Below are 21,568 nucleotides of genomic sequence, written 5' to 3' on the forward strand. Positions count from 1 at the left end.
ACTTGGCAAATGCTTTTGTGGATCACTACAAGTTTTATGTCATATCATTTCTGACAGGATCTCTATCACAAATCTAAGGCAAAAATCAAATAAGAGTTTTTGCGAATATGCCATATGCTGTAGAGAAGAGATAACTTGGGTACATCTCCCTATAGAAGAAACTGAAATGATTAGTTACTTTATTCATGCACTAAATCTGGAAAATTTTGATCACATGGTAACAATGGCTGGAAAAATATATATTGAAATTGTCAAGACTGGAGAAATGATTGAGGATGTTCTTAAGACTTAAAGGATAATAAATTTGATAGAACTGCTTTCCACTCATAAGGACTTCAAGAATGGCTCTTTCAGAAATGGGAAAAAAATGAGAAGGAAGTAATGGGAGTCATGACGCAAGAAAATTCTCCCAACGACAAGAAACCTCCTTGATATTAATTAAATGCTCACTATACGGTCTTCAATACATAAGCGACATATCATGCTCAACCTCCACCACAAAACTATCAAAATAATGCTCCTCGTGTCAATCATGAAAGAAAGCCTCCCAGAATTTTCATGCCATTGGCAGAATCTCTTACTCAACTTTTTAAGAGGTTGAAAGAGACAATACTACTTTATCCAATGAAAGTAAATCCTGTGAACACTTCTGCTAATTGGTATGATCCAAACAAGTGATGTGCTTATCATTCTGGAGTTGTTGGACATGATACAGAGAAATGTATCACTCTCAAGCAAAAAATTCTGGATCTTATTGACAACAAAGCGATAATGCTTGAATAAGTTCTAGCTAATGTTAACAATAATCCATTGACCAATCACAAGAAGTAGTCATTGGCACCATCAATCAGAAGAAGCATGAATTTTCCTCAAAAGGCACACTTTGGCGTCCTCCTATCCTATATTTAGAAGTTGTTTTCTTTTCTTGTAATCGTACTTTCTAGTTTTATTTCTTTGTAATTGCATTATGTTGCTTTATTTCCTTGTAATTATGCTTTATGATTTTATTTCCTTGTAATTGCACCCTTTTAGCTATAATGAACTATGTTCGACCTGATTTCCCTCGTGGAATACATAGGCGGCCTATATTGGCTTTGGCCATTTTATAAAAAACATCAAATATCCCTTTTGTATGTATGAACTAGGTTTAACCTGAATTCCCAAGAAAGGGATACATAGGCGGCCTATGTCAGCTTCGGTCAAACCCCTTAGAAAATTTATTTTTTCATTGTATGTATGAACTATGTTTGACCTGAATACCTAAGAACGGGATATGTAGGCAGCATATGTCAGCTTCGGTTAACCCCTTAGAAGATTTATCTTCTCATTTTATGTTGAAACAACATTTTCTACCTCAATGGAATACGTAGGCGCCAGACTGGCTCTATCATATTTTCTGTAAAACTTTCATAGGAACTATGACAAAATTTTTGAAGATCTCAAAAATCTATCAAAGAATCCTTTCCCAAGTTAAATGAAGATGACATTGAAGCATACAACTGGGGCAGAAATTTTGAAAAAGGTCTTAAAAAGTTCTCAAAATGTGACATTTTCCATAAAGTTGAAGTTCAAACATTGCTGAAGCTAAGAGGGCATAATTTTTAAAGTTGCTATGCTTAAAGTACTCTACGTCAAAAATAACTCAAGTACTTTGCATTTTCCATACTCATAAATGTCACAAGTTATAAGAAAGTTTGGGAGTTATATGTTATAGACCATGGTAGAATTTTTTAGGAAGATCCTAAAAAATTTCATAAAAACCGTACTTCAAGATCAGAAATGTTTGCAAATCAATGATCAATAAGGTGCATCAGGAGAGCAAGACAATACCAACACAGTCAGTCCCTCAAAACTAAGAATTGTTCTTTGGATGCAGGAATAGTAAAGTCACAAAGTTGACAATGTTAAGCATGACAAAGGACATTATCAGATTCACTGTGGTCTTGCCATAATAATAATCCAGACAACTTTTCTCCTATACATTCCTCTTGATTTATGTTTCTATTACTTTGTTACGATATCTAACACTTTCTCTGATTTTATAGGAAAATGATCGAGCATAATGATAAAGATGTGGATATATTATCCGAACTACTATCTCTAAATCATTATAAGTCAAACAACTTCATCTTTATCTTTAAACTCTACCTTCTGTTACACTCCTGACTTAGTTATAACAAATTATTGTATTATTAATGAGTGTTGTTAAGTTATACAGGTGACGTTATACAAGACCACCTCAAAATAATGCAAAAGTATCTTCTCGAAGTTTGATGATTCAAACCAGAAGCTCAGGACATGCGGAAGTCCTTTAAAATAATCCCAATTTAAAAGTTGATGTTTAATCAATCAACTTCTATCTTTTCCTAGTATATTTGGGCCGTCCACCTTTTCAAAAGGACACATCTTATTATATTTGGGTTTTCATCCTTTAATGAGAAACATTGGGTTGTCACCTCATTCAAAGTAGCATGTTATATCTAATATAGGTCGTCCACCTTTTGATGAGACACGGGTCGTTGCCCCCGTTCTAGTGGCACATTATATTTTAATAAGACACATTGGGCCTCACCCCGTTCAAGGTGATATATTATATTCAATATTGGTCGTTCGCCTTTCAGTGAGACATATTGGGTCGTCACCCCCGTTCAAGTGGCATGTTACATTTTCAATGATACATATTGAGCCGTCACCTCATTCAAAATAGCATGTTACATTCAAGATAGGTCATCCCCCTTTCAATGAGACACATTGGATCGTCACCCCATTTAAATTGGCATATTACCTTTAAAATAGATCGTCCGTCTTTCAATAGGACACATTGGGTCGTCACCCCATTCAAAGTGATATGTTATATTCAATATCAGTCATCTGTCTTTCAATGAGACACGTTGGGCCATTACCCCGATCAAAGTGACATGTTATATTCAAGATGGGTCGTCCGCTTTTTAATGGGACACATTGGGTCGTCACCCCATTCAAAGTGACATGATATATTCAATATTGGTCATCCGCCTTTTAATAAGACATGATGGGTCGTCACCCTCATTTAAGTGTCATGTTGTATTTCAATAAGACACGGTGGGTTGTCACCCTCGTTTAAGTGGCACTTTGTATTTCAATGAGTCACATTGGACCGTCACCTCGTTCAAAGTGGCATGTTACATTCAAGATAGGTCGTCCACTTTTCAATGAGACGCGTTGGACCGTCACTCCGTTCAAAGTAGCATATTACATTCAAAATAGTTCATTCGTCTTTCAAATGTATTGGACCGTCACTCCGTTCAAAGTGGTTTTACAAATTGGTTCAACTATCTCAGCATAGCATGTTTAAATAAGTTTGCACCAATTTACGTTTGTGTGATGCTACATTTTCAACTAACTATTTTGTTTGAGATGTTGTCGAGAGCATCCAAAAGAATGAAATTCTCAATTCAAAATCAGGTATGGACAACTCCCAAAAAAGACGCAGCACAACGTGAAACTTTTTCATAGCAGCAAACTGGGACATAGTTTGAAGAGAAGTATCAAACTTTTCGGACGTGAGCTGAGGGACGACTTCCACCACCATCAAACCACACCCCTATTAGAAGGCATGTGGGATATTTTGAAATATTCTGGTTTCAGTTTCATTTTCAGGATACTTCTAAACTCGTACTAGAAGTAACTTTCCCTTTCCTTTAAATTCTAGTGATAACACACTCAGAGTTTTGGAAATTATGTCCGAATAAATTTTTATGTATAGATGTGAAGGTTCCTACATTCATGGTTAAGAGGTTACACGTCTTTTTTACATAAGTTCAAATAACTTATCACTTATCCCGAGCCAAAGATCGTCTAAAATAAAAGACTATCTTTTCCACCAATTGAATCGAACTACAAGTAGTATGATTTCCTAAATCATTGGGATATGTAGGCTGGGCTCTGTGTTGAAAACTCGATTGCATTTCAACCTCCCCCAATCCTCTTATTACTCAGCTTTTCAGTTTCACCAAAATTTGAAAATTGAGATAAATTGTGAATTCTTTAAAAATCGTGCTTTTAGTCAAGTTTTATGAACTACAAGCAGCCTGAATTCTCATGTAACCTGAGATATGTAGGAAACCTAATGCCGGGGTGCGGCAATAACTCCCTAGAGCTCATGCAAAAATCTAACCCATTTCGAGAAATGAATTTATGGTAGGATAAAATTTGAAATGTCAAACTCTCTTTGCCCAGGGTTACTTGCATTCACCCTACCCAAAGGGACGGGGCAGTTGTTGACACTTAATTTTTTCCCTTCACGACTAAATTTAATTTTCAGTTTCTTTGATTTTCAATAAAATTATAACATTTATTTTATCCGAATAATCAAACTTTTTCAAAATATCTATCTAGTTAATTTTGTCATGTGGGTAACAATTATTTACAAGATTGTATGATTTTATTACTTAAATAAGTATTTTACGAAAAATTAAATTTTAATTAAAGACTATCTTGAAAATTGATTGAAATGGGAAAAGTCTTTATTTAAATATGCTTTGTTGTCAAAAATAATTTATTTAATTTTATAAAATAAAGAAACTCAAAATTAAATAGGGTATTAATTCGTGTCAAATTTTACTTTCATTTAGCCAATTTATTAAATTTAGCCATGATTGAGATCAAATTGACCACATTTACAATGCAATTGGATAATTCATTTTCAAATTTGGTCAAAATTAATTGAATGACTAAATCCTAAACTTAATTGGTATTATTAAAAAAGAATAACCCCAAAACCCACTTGTGCAGGCCCACTGCCTAACCAAACTCCAACAGCCCCTTTACCATTGTTGGGCTATTTCTGCCCAACCTAAATGACAACAACCGACCCACACCCTTATTATTCCCTTTTCCTGATCAGCCAAAAAACATTATCAACAACCAACTATAGCAATAATGCTATACAATCCACTAAGCAACAACCGACTAAATAACAACAGCAAACATCGGTCAACAGTCAACCAAATAGAAACAGCATCAATGGCGTACAAGAAGCCGCACCAACGTTTACAACGTTCAATATAAACACAACAACACCCAGTAACATCAACATTTATAACGACAACACCGTCAAATCCAAACAAGTCAACAATGTTCAAAGTAGTCGTTTTCATTTTTTTGACCCTTTTACCCCTCCAAACAGCCAAGAAGGGAGAAAAGTTTATTGGCCTTTTTCCCCTTCTCAGACCATGCTCGCCCATTTTTGGTAAAAAGCCAACGGTTACCCGTTTCTCTACCTATGGACATCAAATTTCCTAAGAAAATCAATTCAAAATCCCATTTTCAATCCAAAACTCTAGATTCTCCCCCCCTAATTTTCTCTATAAATAGATAGTGAGAGGAATTTTTGGGAAAAATTGGAGGTTCTGGAGGCGTATGCTTCTAACCTCACGTAACCAAATTCCAACGGAAGATTAAATTCTGGAAATTTTATGGTAATCTCGATAAATTGGAATCGAATTTTGACAGTGGTGAAGTCCGTTCAATTGAAAAGCTCTTTGTTCCGGTTCTTACCCCCAAAAAGGTGAATTACTTTTGTACTCTCTCTTTGATGTGATTTTTTTCGGCTGCACCTTTTATTATTGATATTGTTGTGTATTGGTTAACTATCCAATGCAGTAAAATGAGGAAATTAACATAGAATGTTATTGTCGATGTCTGTGTATCTTTGGACTCCTAGTTTTGACTTTTGATTGCAGCCAAATTGGAATAAAACTGATTAACGTACGTGTATATATGTTCTTAAAGAAATTTCTCATTCGTTGTTTTAGAAGAAGATGAAATGGAGAGAATGGGGGATTCATTATTCTTTTGCTTATAATAAAATCCCCATTCCCAATTTTATTCAAATATTTCCTATTTGCTTTGATTTATTCATTATTCATTATGAAATAGATATTTTTATAAAATTTTCACACACATAGAGATGTGTGTATTTATGTAGGAGAAAATCTGATATAGAAAGTTGTAGATGTTTCAATTTATAACGCAGTTTTGGGGGGTTTGGGTGGTGTTGAGTAAGAAAACCCATTTGCATTGGTCTTAAAAAGACCATCAACAAAAAAAAAAAAAAATCTGTTTTGGTGGATCTGATTGTTGAAAATTGCAAATTTGGACTGTTTAAGCATTACTCAGGTTGCGAAAATCGTTAAACTGGTATCTGTGGTGGATCTGATGGTGAAAAAGAGCATGAGAAAATTTAAACACCTTTTGAACAATCTTTAGTTATATTCTATGGATTAACTTATGTGAACGAATAACATAATTGTTGTTGATATGATTAGGAATGATTATCATTCTCATGTAAACAAATAATTAAATTTGATCACCTTTGCTCGTGTTTTATTTTTCGGGATTAGTATATTTTTCTTTAGAAACAATTGTTTGTAAGAGCATCTGCTAATTGTTATTTTCTTCCTTTGGATGATTTCCCTAAGTTGGAGTCCAAACGGACTTTTCTCTTCCATACTCCAACGGGCCAAGGAGGACTAATATCGAGTCGAGCCCCATTCAAATCCGCAAATTGATTAACATATCATAAACGAGGCTGGTATAACACTAGTATACACCTGATATATGTGGTTTACTGGTTAAAGGTGGTTGGTTTAAGTCAAGAGATGGCGTATGGTAAAGCTGGGAGCAAGTATACAGGGTTTTTTACGCAGATATACAACGTATATACAAAAAATACAGGGGAAATAACTCAGATATACAGTTAATATACACTTCAGAAAAATGGACCAAAGTCCATAATTCAAAGCCCAAAATTGGGCAGCTTTACTAATGGGCCAATTAAGGGCCGAATTTCAGTTCTTGTATTATTTTTGTAGCTTATAATTCATCTTTGTTTGTGTACTAACATTCTAATCAATTAATCTAGATAAATTTCTCAAAGTGTTGTCATTTTATTTTATCTTAGTTTTCTTTATTTAAGTCATAATTTCTTTGATTTCCATCCTAAATTGTCTCATCTAAAAACAGATTAAAATGGTTTCTTCAAATTTTCCTTTAAAACAAGTCTTTTACAGATTAAGTTTTTTATTTCAAAATGACATTCGATTTGTTCATGTAACTAATAGTCTATTTGGATTAAATTTTCTCCAAACCCAAAAGACTAATTTGTTTTGAAAAATTAACTTTTTAAAATTGGCCAAACATTTTAATTCGATACTCTTTGACATTTGTTTCCAAATGTATTATATATAACAAAGTTGGTTCTTCCATAATGATAATTAATAATAAGAAAAATAATTGCATAATCTTCTTCTCCTACAAAAGCAAAATTTACTTTCCCCCTAAGTCTGGAAAATTACAATTTAGTTCAATTCAAATAAACTGTTTTCTCTTTTGAATAAATAAATATTATTTTGAAATGTATAAATAAATAATTTTAATATTAAATCAAGTCTTTGCAAAAATTAGCCACTTTAGTTAGTCAAGTTAGTTCTTTTTAGCAAACCGTTTTAAATAGACACTCCTAAATGCCTTAAAAATCTTGTTAGGACGTTAATTGAATCTTTACCCAATTTCTCTAGTTTTAAAGGTTTATTTCTATTTTCGAACCTTTGAAACTCTTTTAAGTTTTTTTTTTTTAATTTTCTCTATAAAAATCAAGTAGCGACTATGTAATTTTCTTAAAATTATTTTGAATTTTTCTCCAATCTTTTGAAATAGTTTTAAAGAAGCCAACACCTTTTCATTCGCCAAAAGAAGTCTGAAATGGATAAAACAGTTACTATCTTATTAATTACACTAATTTAAATTACCAAGTGACTTTCAAAACAGACATTTAACACACGTTCTTTTTCTTGCACATAAATTTAAAAATTCATAGGTTTTATTGATTTTATGCACGAACTAAAAGAGTGACAACACTGCATTTAAGAAGTGATTCGAAAAGTTATAATCACTTATTATATGCTACAACAACAACAACACACCTAGTGTATTCCCACAAAGTGAGGTCTAGGGAGGGTAAAATGTACGCAGTCCATACCGCTTACCTTCGAAAAAGTAGAGAGACACTTATTAAATGCTAATCTCTAATAAAAGATCATTTACTTATGTATTTATGATTAGATCTTAAAGACATTCACACATTACAAAAAAATCTCAAACTAGTGTTCACGCTGGTATTTACAATTTTTTAATTAAATTAAAGTATTTACATTATCGAACTTACAAAAAAAATCTCAACTTAGCATTCACATTAGTATTTACTACTTTTTATTAAATTGAAGTATTTACTTTTTTAAACTTTGGTCTTCTACTATAATTTTTTTTTCAAGTGCATGAATAAATAACTAAAAGAGAGTAAAAAACAAATAACGATTTGCATAAACGAAAATTTAATAAAGTAGACGAATAATACTTTTAAAAGTAGACTTTTATTAATTATGGTTGGTAAAGTGGATTCAACTACTTTTTTCTCATCCGAATTATAAAAATTTATTTTTAACAAATGAGTAGAAAAGTTTGAAGGGAGATTATTTGTCAAAAAAGGACCTTCTTCATTACCACAGTCTCTCTACACATACACAGAGAAAAAAAACTTAAAAGAGAAAGACGAGAGAAATGATGAAGGCAGGGAAAAATAAGATTTCTGGGTTGGTATCAGAGACAGAGACACCATCACCACCTTTTGAGAATGGTGTCGGTTTTGAGAATGATGTGGTTGCTGAAGAGGAACTTGTTGTTGAAGATGAGAGACCACAACTAGCTGTAGGATTTTATGAAATTGAAGTCGTAAGAATGAAGAGGGTTCGTAAGGTTTGTAGTTCATTGCTTTTATTTCATCCGAAGCATTTTTCTTCACTTTTATTGTTGTTGTGAACAATTTTTCTGCTTTTTCTCCTTTTCTTTTTAATCTAACTTTAATTGTTGTAATTTTTTTTTATGGATTTGCAAATGTTGTGGAAATCAAAGGGAAAAGTTCAGTATCTAATCAAATGGTAAGTTGGATAAAGTTATTTACTTTGCTTTAGATTTTACATTCTTTTTAATTTGTGAATATAGAAAGAAACCTAATGAATTAATGAACAAGATTTATGTTTCTTTTAACAGGCGAGGCTGGCCAGAAACTGCAAACACATGGGAACCTCTGGAGAATCTAATGACGTGCTATGATGTTATTGATGCATTTGAAGAGAGGTATTCTTTTTACTACCACATCATTATTTGTCCATTACACTTTTACTTTATGAGGAGCGTGGAATGTTGATATTTTGGCCTTTTTCCCTATTTTTTGTGTTTTTTTGCCTTTTAAAGCTTGCTATCAGGAAAACAAACATTTACACATAAGCGTAAGCAGATACATGAAGTTACTCACACCCAAATGAAGAAAAGACAGAAACAACAAGAACAACAAGATTCACTAATAAATGCTACATATAAAGTTCCTTCAGTGAAAGTTATACTTGAGGAACCTATGTCTTCACATCCTCAGGAACCTGTGCCTTCATCACCTCAGGAATCCCCGTCTCTACCTCCTAAGGAACCCATGCCTTCACTTTCTCAGCAACCTTACTGCACAAGATCTAAAAAGAGGAGGTTTGCTTCTATTCATAGGTTTACAAAAGACACTACTTCATGTGTAGTAAAGAATCCCCAAGATGCTGCAGCAAATGGCACTAGTGTCCATTTGGTTGAATTCATGCAGCAAAAAATTCAAAATCATGGATTCATGGGCAATGCTTCGGGTTATAATAATGAGCGTGGTGAAGATACACATGACATAATAGAAATAATCAATCCCATGAAACCTTCAATATCTCCTACAGCAAATGGCTTGCAGGAGGTGTCTATGAAATTTTTAGCTAAGAGGTATGTGACTTTTAACCTACTTTTCCATGACTTCACTTTTCACCTCATATAACAATAAAAATGCATTCAATTTTCATACAATTTGCTTAAATACCCAAATGGAATACCAATCCTTTATGGAAACTTGTATATTGCTCTTAGTGTACTCTATCTATGATGAATAAAAAGTTTCTAATCTTTAGCTTATTTGAAACAACTAAAATTGTCCTGGGTGGGCTATTCCATGGATGATAGTGATGATAAACTACAATATCAAGTACATTTGATTGTCATTGTGAAGTTGATATTGTCTATGCTTCTTTGATTGGTGTTTGGATCATAGTTACTTTGCATATTATTTTGAGTTCCACATTTGATTGAGGATATATGTCGTTATCTCCTTATTAGGGTTTTGGGTTGTTAGAAAAGATGAACATCCCGCATTGGTTGGGTAATAGCCCGACAATCTGCTTACATAAGTTTGGGCAATTCTCCCTTCATGAGCTAGCTTTTGAGATTTAGTTAGGCCAAAGTTTCATATCTTTACAAGGTATCAGAGGTAAGTCCATTCGTCCTTGTTTAGGATACCAATTTATGCTTTAGTTGCATCTGAGTATAAAGAAGGTATTAGAGTGGGTTAAAGTTTCACATTTGTTGGGGAGTGAATTGCTGATTTGCTTATATAAACTTAGACAATCCTCCTATCACGACCTAAAAATGAAGGTCATGATGACACTTGTTGCAGCGTATCTTGACAAGTAAGCCTATCATCTAAACTGATAAAAAAAGAGGAAAGGACAGAATACTCCAAGGTAAGGCTTCTAAAATAAAGCCGAACCATGTAGATATGATAAATATGGAAAGGATAAAATCAACAAATGGTGCCATAACTCCCAAAACCTGGTGTCAACAGTATAAGAACGTATCTTGTACAACTTAAATCCAAATGAAATACATAAGATTGCCAAATATAAAAGAAAACTCTATCTCGGAAGTGAAATCAAAGATAGTCTATAAGAAAGGTAACAAAAGACACCCAGATGCCAGAAACATCAATCACTACCTCAAAAACTCCAAATATCACCCGAATCAAGCAGCATGGGGCATACCCGAACCTGGATCTAAACCAGAAAGGTACAGTAGGATTGAGTACGGTCCACTTGTACACAGTTTGTATCATAGGCCGATCGAGTAAGGTAAGGAATAAAGCATAAAAAATACACACTAAGGGCACACCACCTGAAATAAAAAAATATCCCACAACGGTAGACCACACCGCTTGCTCTAACAGTTCTAATATAACTTATCACACATATATTGCAACAACACAACCAGGAAAAACACAAATATACATTATGTCACATACAAGTAGAAACAAGGAAGAACATGTATAAACAAGGTAGTCAAGTATAATCAAGGAAAATGGAACAATAAAGGTATGTCAAGTCAATCATGGAAATTCAATCATTACGTAAATACAATAAAGTAAGCGCAATGTACAAGATGATGATGATGCATGAGGTTGTCGCACAACCTTCGTATAAACCCTCAGAGGTAAGCCTTCCTGATGTGGGACCTATGGAGGGTTTCTCAACCCATATACCACCTTATATACGCCTATGAAGGCAAGCCTTCCGACACAATAGCTATGGTGGATTCGTCAACCCATATACTACTAGTATCCATGACTCTTCACTGACATATTCCTTTGGAGAAGGTCTATAAGATCTAATATCCGATACCAATATCCAGTATTTCCAATATTTCCAAAGCACATACATAACTTTAGATACAAATCAAGTACACATACACGACAACAAGTATATATAAAGCAATACAACAAACAAGTGAAATGATGCATGTGATGACATGAAGATGATGATGAAATGTTCACAACCAATCACAATGAGTATGTAACGCCCCAAAACCTGATTTTGAGATGTCACACGGTGCTCAAGACTACGAGTAGCCTTAAGCTAACCCTGTCTGCCTACTACTAAATCTGAATCACATAATAATGGAAATATAAACATGAAGTCATGCTAAATACAGAAATCTTTCTAACTATAATATCTGAAACAATGTCTGAAAATCAAATACTATAAGTCTAAACCAAATCTAGTAGTCTGATAAGTCTCCACTACTATTACTTGAGAGTCACTAGGATAGACCCCAACTAACTCAGACTGTCTGAAAAGAATATTGAATTATATAAAATTACTAAGCTATAGAATCTGAATGAATAAGTCCCCAAACTATGAGGACTCACTAACTGTTGGATGTAGATGAAGATGCTCGAACTACTCATGCTGCTGATACTGAGCACCTAAACCTACATTATGAGACATTGAAGCACATAGACATATATGTGGATCAGTACTTTGAGGATGTACTGAGTATATGGGGTGAAATGCATAAGTAGAATATCATCTCATAATCATAATTTATAAAACCATGCATGCTAAATGTAAATGACTCACATAAGTTGGAATATATGAAATACTGAAATAATAAGAAGCAAATCATACTTTATAAATCTAGTGAGTAATAACATTTAGTTTTGAAAGTTGTACTTGTGTTCTCTCTTTAAAAATCATACTGTCTAAGTGTAGAAAGGACTCACTCTAAATTCTGAAATTTGAAAGTTGAAGTCTGTAACTAGTATCTTTCTGTAAAGCATAATCTGAGTAAACTTTGTGAGCCTTTACACTTAGTTTTCTAAAATCTTTTCTGTGAATCTTTTCTGTTAGGCTTTACTATTAGGGAAAATTATTCTGCAAGAAAAAAATACTTTATCTGAAGGTTATCTATAAGGAAGGTTCTTCTAACCGACATAAACCAATGCGAGCTACATAGAGTCCAGCGTCTCGTCCTCCTAAGGAAGAAACCTCACGTTGGGGAGAGGTATCATACTCTTGCCAGAGAGTATAACCTCAGGTTAATTGATCACTACGGTTGCACATAGTTCTGGAGTTTGAGCATAATATCATGCTTAAACTCAATTGAAAAATCTGAAAATTCGCATTACATGCATAAATATATGAAAATAGTCATGCAATTCAACATTCAATCATTTGTAAATTCATAATCTTCAAATACTGATAATTGAGTATGAACCCTAATTTCAAATAATAAGAAATTTGCTGAAAAATATAATTTTGGGCACAAGGACGAAAGAAGATCCTTGTTCATAAACCCCACATACCTTGATTGCTGATTAGATGAAGAAACTTGAATTATTGATTCTTAATTAAGTTCTTGGAGGTGGATTCTTAATTATCTTGCCTTGGGAATCCTCAATCTTAAGCTTTCTTGGAGAATCAATGGAGAATTTTGATTTCTTGGAGAAGAGGTTTTAAAGCTCTAGGCTTTTGATTTTGAAGAGCATGATGAATAATGACCACAAGTGCTTTGAATATGATTAATCTTGTGTTTTGGACGGATTGGTGGCTTGGAAAAAGACTAAAATACCCCCTTTAAACATCTAAGCAGAATCGGAAAACGCAATATTTTTTAATTTGGCTGGCCACCGCGACACGCCACAATCGCGATGGCTCACTGAAAATAGGAAAATTAGGAACTGGGTTGACTCCGTGATGCGCCCCTATCGCGGTGCCCCTTTGGAATGCCATTTTGACCTTTGGTGTGATGAGCCAATATCGCGTTGGACCACTGGTTTTTGACAAATGGGAAATTGGGCTACTCCGTGACGCGGAGCTATCACGAAGAGACACTGGAATTTGACGATAATCATTTTCCCACCTCCGCGACGTACCAAGTTCTCAGTTGGCATACTATTTTGGCTAAAAATGCTCTAACTTCTTCACCAAGTGTCGGAATTGGGCGAATTTGGTATCGATAGAAAGCTTATTCAATTTCTCAAACAATGGGAGGTCTAATTCTGGAAAATTCCACACAAAATAAATAGTATTCAGTTTGGAAGCTATTTCTTAACAATCTAGGGACAAATTTAAGCTAGAAAAATTGCGGGGTATTACAATATCTCCCCCTTTGGAACATTCATCCTCAAATATGGCTAATTTAGGTTGAAAAATACTGAGGAATCTAAGGTATAAACCATCATACACAACTGGAATAAACTGAATAACTGAATCTCAATTAAAATAGGCTACTGAAATGATCTGTGAGTGTATGAATTCTCATGAAGATAACTATATATTTGAATTTGGAACTAAAAAAGAACTGAATGAAGAAAAACTATTACCTTCGGCTGAGTCTGGGCTCCTGGAGAAGAGATGTGGATACTTGGTATGTATGTCTACTTCTGCTTCCCAAGTAGCACCCTCAACAGACTGATTTCGCCACAGAACTTTGACCAAGGGAACTTCTTTGTTCCTTAGTCTATGAATCTGATGATCAAGAATCTCTATTGGGATTTCTTCGTAAAAAAGGCTATTCTAAATATCTGTGATTTCTAGAGGAACTATAATAGCTAAATCGCACATGCACTTCTTTAACAAGGACACGTGGAATACTGGATGAATTGAGGATAAGTCTGCGGGTAACTCAAGTTCATACGCTACCTTCCCAACACGGCTTAAAATCTGGAAGGGGCCAATATAACGTGGACAAAGCTTCCCCTTCTTGCCAAATCTCTTCACCTCTTTCATGGGTGAAACTTTTAAATACACAAGATTATCAACCTCAAACTCAAGATCTCTTCTTCTCACATTGGAATAAGACTTCTGACGACTCTGGGCTGCTTCAATCCCTCTATAATCAACTAAACTTTCTCCATGGCCTCAAACACCATGTCTGGCCCAATCAAAGCGACCTCACCCACTTCAAACTAACCAACTGGCGATCTACATCTTTGCCCATAAAGAGCCTCAAATGGAGCCATCTGAAAACTAGCATGATAACTGTTATTATAAGAAAACTCAATCAATGGAAAATGCTTATCCTGACTACCTTTGAAATCAAGAACACATACCCTCAACAAATTCTCTAAAGACTGAATGGTCCTCTCTGCCTGACCATCTTTCTGTGGATGAAAGGATGAACTAAGATGAACTTGGGTACCAAGACCCTTCTGAAAGGCTCTCCAAAACTGAGAGGTAAACTAAGTACCCCTATATGAGATGATGGATAAAGAAACTCCATGCAATCTAACTATCTCTCGGATATATAACTTAGCATAATCTTTAGTTGTGTAAGACGTGTGAACTGGCAATAAATGCACTGACTTAGTTAATCTATCTACTATCACCCAAATTGAATCATGCTGACGACGTGAATGGGGTAAACCAGTCACAAAATCCGTATTCACCTCTTCCCACTTTCAAGTGGGGATACCAAACTCTTTCAATGCACCACCAGGTCTTTGGTTCTCTACCTTAACCTATTGACAAGTTGCACACTTAGCTACAAACTCTGCTATATCTCTCTTCATACCACTCCCGCCAATAGATTTCCCATAAGTCGCGGTACATCATGGTGGCTCTAGGATGGATGGAATAACGCGCACCATGCGCTTTCGCCATAATCTGCTGCCTCAAATCATCAACACGAGGCACACACAATCTACTCTAGTATCTCAACACACCATCTCCCCCTGGGAGAAAACCTCAATCTTTTGGTCTTTAACTGACTCCTTCAGTTTGATCAAACTAGAATCCTCATTTTGCTTCTCCTTCACCTCCGAAACTAGGGAAGATTCATAACTACTCTGAACCCAAACATTCCCTTCAGCTGAATCAACCAACCTAACTCTCAATCTAGCTAATCAATGCACTTCCCGAACTAACTCTTTCTTATCATTCTCCACATAAGCAACACTGTCGATGGACAATCTACTAAGGGTGTTTGCCACTACATTGGCCTTTTCTGGATGGTACAACACACTCAATCATAATCCTTCAATAATTCTAACCACCTTCTCTAACAGAGATTCAACTCCCTCTGAGTAAATACACACTGCAAGATTTTGTGATCCATGAACACATCAACATGCACCCTATACAAATAATGTCTCCAGATTTTCAAAGAAAACACAACAACATCTAACTTAAGATCATGCGTTGGGTAATTCTTCTCATGAGGCTTAAGTTGTCTAGAGGCATAGGCTATGACCTTACCTCTCTGTTTCAAAACACAACCCAAACCAACTCTGTAGGCATCATAATAAGCCATAAAATCATATGTACCATTAAGTAATGCTAAAACTAGGGCTGAAGTGAGTCGAGTCTTCAACTCCTGAAAACTCATCTCACAAGAATCTGACCACTGAAACTTAAATTTCTTTTGGGTCAATCTAGACATAGGAGATATAATAGATGAGAAACCCTCAACGAAATATCTGTGATAACCAGCTAAACCTAAGAAACTCCTAATCTCTAACGGGGAAATAGGTCTAGGCTAATTTCTTACGGCTTCTGTCTTTTGGGGATCAACTCTAATACCTTCACTGGAAATAATATGACCAAGAAAAGCTACTGACCTGAGCCAAAATTCACATTTGCTGAACTTAGCAAACAACTGGTGATCTCTAAGAGTTTGCAACACAATCCTAAGATGGTTTGCATGATCATCCTCACTACGAGAGTAGACAAGGATATCATCGATAAAGACTATAAAAAACATATCCAAATACTATTTGAACACTCTATTCATCAAGTCCATAAAAGCTGCTAGGGAATTCGTCAGTCTGAAGGATATGACTAGAAACTCAAAATGACTATAATGGGTTCTGAAAGCTGTCTTTAGAATATCACACTCCCTTACTTTAAGCCGATGATAGCCGGATCTAAGGTTTATCTTTGAGAAATAACTGACACCTTGGAGTTGATCAAATAAGTCATCGATTCTAGGAAGAGTATATTTATTTTTGATTGTGACTTTATTCAACTGACGATAGTCAATGTACATACGCAAAGAACTATCTTTCTTTCATACAAATAGGAATGGAGCGCTCCATGGAGAAATACTAGGCCTTATAAAACCTTTATGTAAAAGATCTTTGAGTTTCTCTTTCAACTCTTTAAGCTCGAAGCAAGCCATACGATATGGAGGTATAGAAATAGGCTGAGTATCTGGAAGAAGGTCAATACCGAATTCTATTTCCCTATCGGGAGGTACCCCTGGAAAATCTTTAGGAAAGACATTTGGAAACTTATTAACTACACTGACTGACTGAATTGTTGGAGTCTCAGACTTAGTGCCTTTAACTCGAACAAGATGATAGATTCACCTTTTGGAGATCAACTTTTGGGCTTTAAGATAAGATGTGAAATGTCTTTTGGGAGACACTGAATTACCTGACCATTCAAAGACTAGCTCATATGGAAACTAAAACTTCACCACTCGGGTACGACAATCTATAGAGGCATAACAAGAATGGAGCCAATCCATACTAAGAATAAGATCAAAGTCAACCATATCAAACTCTATCAGGTCTGCTAACATGAATTTATGGAGGACAGTGATAGGACACTTTCTATAGATCTGTTTAGTAATAACTGACTCCCCCAATGAGGTAGACACCAAGAAAGGCTCAGAGATCTTTTTAGAACTTATCTTAAAATTCACTGCAACTAACGGGATCACAAAAGAGAAACTCGACCCAAGGTCTAACAACATATAAACATTAAAATGAAAGACACGAAGCATACCAATAACAATATCTAGTGAATCTTCCTGCTCCTGACAAGATAGTAAAGCATAGAATCGATTCTATCACTGACCGCTATCGGTACTGGATAATGCGCCCTGAGGAGGAACTGGGCGACCTAAAGGAGATGGTGCACTAGCAGTCTAAGTCTGGGGACGATTATCTCTATTTCCCTGCTTAGCATGTGGGCACTTTTTTATTCCATGACCCTACTTACCACAACCAAAACAACCATTCTATCCAACCAAACACTCACCGGGGTGATTCTACCACACTTAGCATAAGGAGGATAACGTGGTTTTCCACTTATGCTATTCTAAGATCTGGACATAGAAGAATTACCCCACTACTTCTGTCTACCTCTGGGAGTGGGAGCACTAGCTAAAGATGGTGCTGGCATAGATGAACGATTCTGAAATTGCAAATGATTTTCTCCTTGAGACCTATTCTGACCATACTCTAATTGTCATGTTTTAGTCCTCTTATTATTTCTATCTCTCCTCTTCAACTTCTCTACCTCAATCTGTCGAGTATACATCATCAATCTAGCAAGATCCATGTTTCCAACAGTCCTACACTCTTTAACTACCAAGCTAGACACTCCAGTAACAAACTTACTCATATTAGCCCTAGGATTAGCCATCGTATCAGGGGCATATTTAGACAATTGATTGAACTTAAGGAAGTACTCTAGGGGATTCATTCTCATGAAGTCTCTGATTCTAGCAACTACTAAATCCCCATTCTGCTGAAGTGGGACTGTAGCCTAATTCTGATGGTTTCCCTGAACATTGGCAGTCGCAGCTTGGGCTAAAGCCTAAAAGGTAGCCCTAAACTCAACATAGGATACATTATTATTTAAAGGATCAGTGGGCTGGGGTGGCTGGTTATTATTTCTGCGGGCGTTAGCTCGATGAGGAGGCATATTTAATTATCTCATAAGAGCATGAGTTAAAAGTAGATAGAGATATTGTAAGCACGATAGATTATAAAAGAGAGATGATTTCCTAAAAACTTTTCGTAGCCTCTTTCTCATAAATGTGGTGCGCTTCACACCCATGATCAAGACTCAGCGTAATACGGCTTGTCTGATTAACTAGAACTCTTTAAAACCTTAGGATCTAATACCAAGTTTGTAACGCCCCAAAACCTGATCTCAAAACATCACATAGTGCTTAAGACTACGAGTAGCCTTAAGCTAACCCTGTCTGCCTTTTACTAAATTTGAATCTCATAATAATGGAAATATAAACATAAAGTTATGCTAAATACGGAAAATCTGTCTAAATATAATATCTAAAACAATATCTCAAAATCAAATACTGTAAGTCTGAACCAAATCTAGCAGTATGACAAGCCTCTACTGCTATTACAAGAGAGTCACTGGGACAGACCCCCGGCTAACATGAACTGTCTAAAAAGAATACTGAATCATATAAAACTACTAAGCTGTAGAATCTGAATGAATAAGTCCCCGAACTATAAGGACTCACCAACTTTCAGATGTATATGAAGATGCTTGAACTACTCATGCTGCTGACACTGAGCATCTGAACCTATATTATGAGAAAATATAGCACATAGACATATATGTGGATCAGTACTTTGAGGATGTACTAAGTATATGGGGGTTAAATGCATAAGTAAAACATCATCTCATCATCATAATTTATAAATCCATACATGCTAAATGTAAATGACTCACATAAGCTGGAATATCTGAAATACTAAAATAATAAGAAGCAAAATCATACTTCATAAATCTAGTGAGTCATAACATTTAGTTCTAAAAGTTGTACTTGTGTTCTTTCTTTAAAAATCATACTGTCTAACTGTAGAAAGGACTCACTCTAAATTCTAAAATCTAAAATCTGAAGTTTGTAGCTAGTATCTTTCTGTAAAGCTTAATCTGAATAATCTTTGTGAGCCTTTACACTTAGTTTTCTAAAACCTTTTATGTGAATCTTTTATATTAGGCTTTACTATTAGGGAAAATTGTTCTGCAAGGGGAAAATACTTTATCTGAAGGTTATTTATAAGGGAGGTTCTTCTAACCGACATAAACCATGTGAGCTACATAAAGTCCAACATCTCATCCTCCTAGAAAAGAAACCTCACGTTGAGGAGAGGTGTCATACTCTTACTAGGGAGTATAACCTCAGGTTAAGTGATCACTATCTTAACCCACTATGGGTTCGTTAATTTAAATTCTATACTAGCATGTAGTTCTGGAGTATGAGACCTTGGAATCATACCCAACTAGGCGCTAAATACTACTCCCTTTAATTTACTACATTCATCTTGTTGGAAATCCACTTTAAAAATAGTATAATAGTTTATAATGAAAATCAACTGTATAACTGTAAAGATGAATCTGTAATCTGAATCTGTAAAGTGGATTTCATATCTATTCTGAGACCAAAAGGTCAAATCTTTATCAATAATCTTAAAAGAATCTAGTCATAAGGTGCTCATAGCACAATCAATGTTGAAATAGCAATACTCATTAGGGCTTAATGACCCATGCTTCATACTCATGTAAAATCATAGCAAAACATCATGCTCAATATGCTTCTTGAAAATACTTCAACAATATCAAAATAATAAAATCACGAATCTCAATATTATGCTTAAACTCAATTGGAAAATCTAGAAAATCGCATTACATGCATAAATATATGAAAATGGTCATGCATCAACATTCAATCACTTGTAAATTCATAATCTTTAAATACTGATAATTAGGTATGAGCCCTAATTTCAAATAATAAGAAATTTGCTAAAAAATATAATTTTGGGAATAAGGACAAGAGAAGATCCTTGTTCATAAACCCCACATACCTTGATTGATGATTAGATGAAAAAACTTGAATTATTGATTCCTAATTGAGTTCTTGGAGATGGATTCTTGATTATCTTGCCTTGGGAATCCTCAATCTTAAGCTTTCTTGGAGAATTAATAGAGGATTTTAATTTCTTGGAGAAGAGGCTTTAGAGCTCTAGGGTTTTGCTTTTGAAGAGGATGATGAATAATAAGCACAAAGTGCTTTGAATATAATTAATCTTGTGTTTTGGCCGGATTGGGGGCTTGGGAAAAGACCAAAATACCCCCTTTAAACTTCTAAGTAGAACTGAAAAATGCAATATTTTTCGATTTAGCTGGCCACCCGATGCGCCACAATTGTGGTGGCTCGCTGGAAATAGGACAAAGAACTGGGCTGACTCCGTGACGCGCCACCATCACGGTGCCCCTTTGGAATGGCATTTTGTCCTTTGGCGCGATGTGCCAACATCGCGTTGGGTCATTTGTTTTTGACAAATGGGAAATTGGGATACTTTGCAATGTGGAGTTATCACGGAGGGCCAATAGAATTTGACGATTATCATTTTTTCCACCTCCATGACGCTCCAAGTGCTCAGGTGGCACACTGTTTTGGCTAAAAATGCTCTAACTTCTTCACCGAGTGTCGGAATTGGGCGAATTTGGTATCAATGGAAAGCTTATTCAATTTCCCACACAATGGGAGGTCTAATTCTAGAAAATTCCACACGAAATAAATATTATTTATTTTGGAACCTATTTCTTAACATTCTAGGGACGAATTTAAGCTAGGAAAAGTATGGGGCAGCCAATCCACATGATGTATTTCCATAACCAACCACAATGTGGGGTATTAAAGAGTATTTACATAGCAAATCCACATGATGTATTTCCATAACCAACCATAATGTTACATTTTCACAAACATGTGAGCCAATATTCACTCATTATTTTTCCCATTCATGAATTCACACATGATTCAGATGCCCAAAAGGTCTGAATATATCACAATCCACCAAAGGTACCACTATATGATTATTCACGTATATTCCAATCTATCAACATCACATCAGACCCTGCATGATCAGATATATTACGTAATGTCCTAAATTCAACAATTACAACTCATATAGGCCCCCCATAAGTATAACATATAAATAATCATTTTTCATGATTCGTTCCCACCCTTAGCATATATTTTGGTATACAAATTAACTACCCATTTTAGTCTAAAGAGTTAAGTCATAACCTAGCTCGAATGCCAAAATCGGTCTGCTACACTTTAAACTCAC

The 21,568-nt window shown here is 35.1% G+C and overlaps 1 protein-coding gene and 1 long non-coding RNA gene across 2 annotated transcripts in view; both read left to right on the top strand.

Annotated features, from left to right (window-relative positions):
* Positions 1-4,872: 4,872 nt before the first annotated feature.
* LOC124896846 lies at positions 4,873-6,913 on the top strand. The gene is made up of 2 exons (XR_007053264.1): positions 4,873-5,548; positions 6,462-6,913. It is a non-coding gene; the product is annotated as an uncharacterized LOC124896846 (long non-coding RNA).
* Positions 6,914-8,457: 1,544 nt separating this feature from the next.
* Positions 8,458-21,568, top strand: part of LOC107857271 (chromo domain protein LHP1) — a 36,075-nt gene continuing 22,964 nt past the window's right edge. Inside the window, exons 1-4 of the mRNA XM_016702193.2 lie at positions 8,458-8,793; positions 8,950-8,975; positions 9,088-9,174; positions 9,292-9,846. Of these exons, the coding sequence (XP_016557679.1) occupies positions 8,599-8,793; positions 8,950-8,975; positions 9,088-9,174; positions 9,292-9,846 (863 nt within the window). The 5' untranslated portion in view covers positions 8,458-8,598. The remainder of the gene's footprint in view (positions 8,794-8,949; positions 8,976-9,087; positions 9,175-9,291; positions 9,847-21,568) is intronic.

Source organism: Capsicum annuum, chromosome 1 (assembly GCF_002878395.1).
Source record: "Capsicum annuum cultivar UCD-10X-F1 chromosome 1, UCD10Xv1.1, whole genome shotgun sequence".
Lineage (NCBI taxonomy): Eukaryota > Viridiplantae > Streptophyta > Magnoliopsida > Solanales > Solanaceae > Capsicum > Capsicum annuum.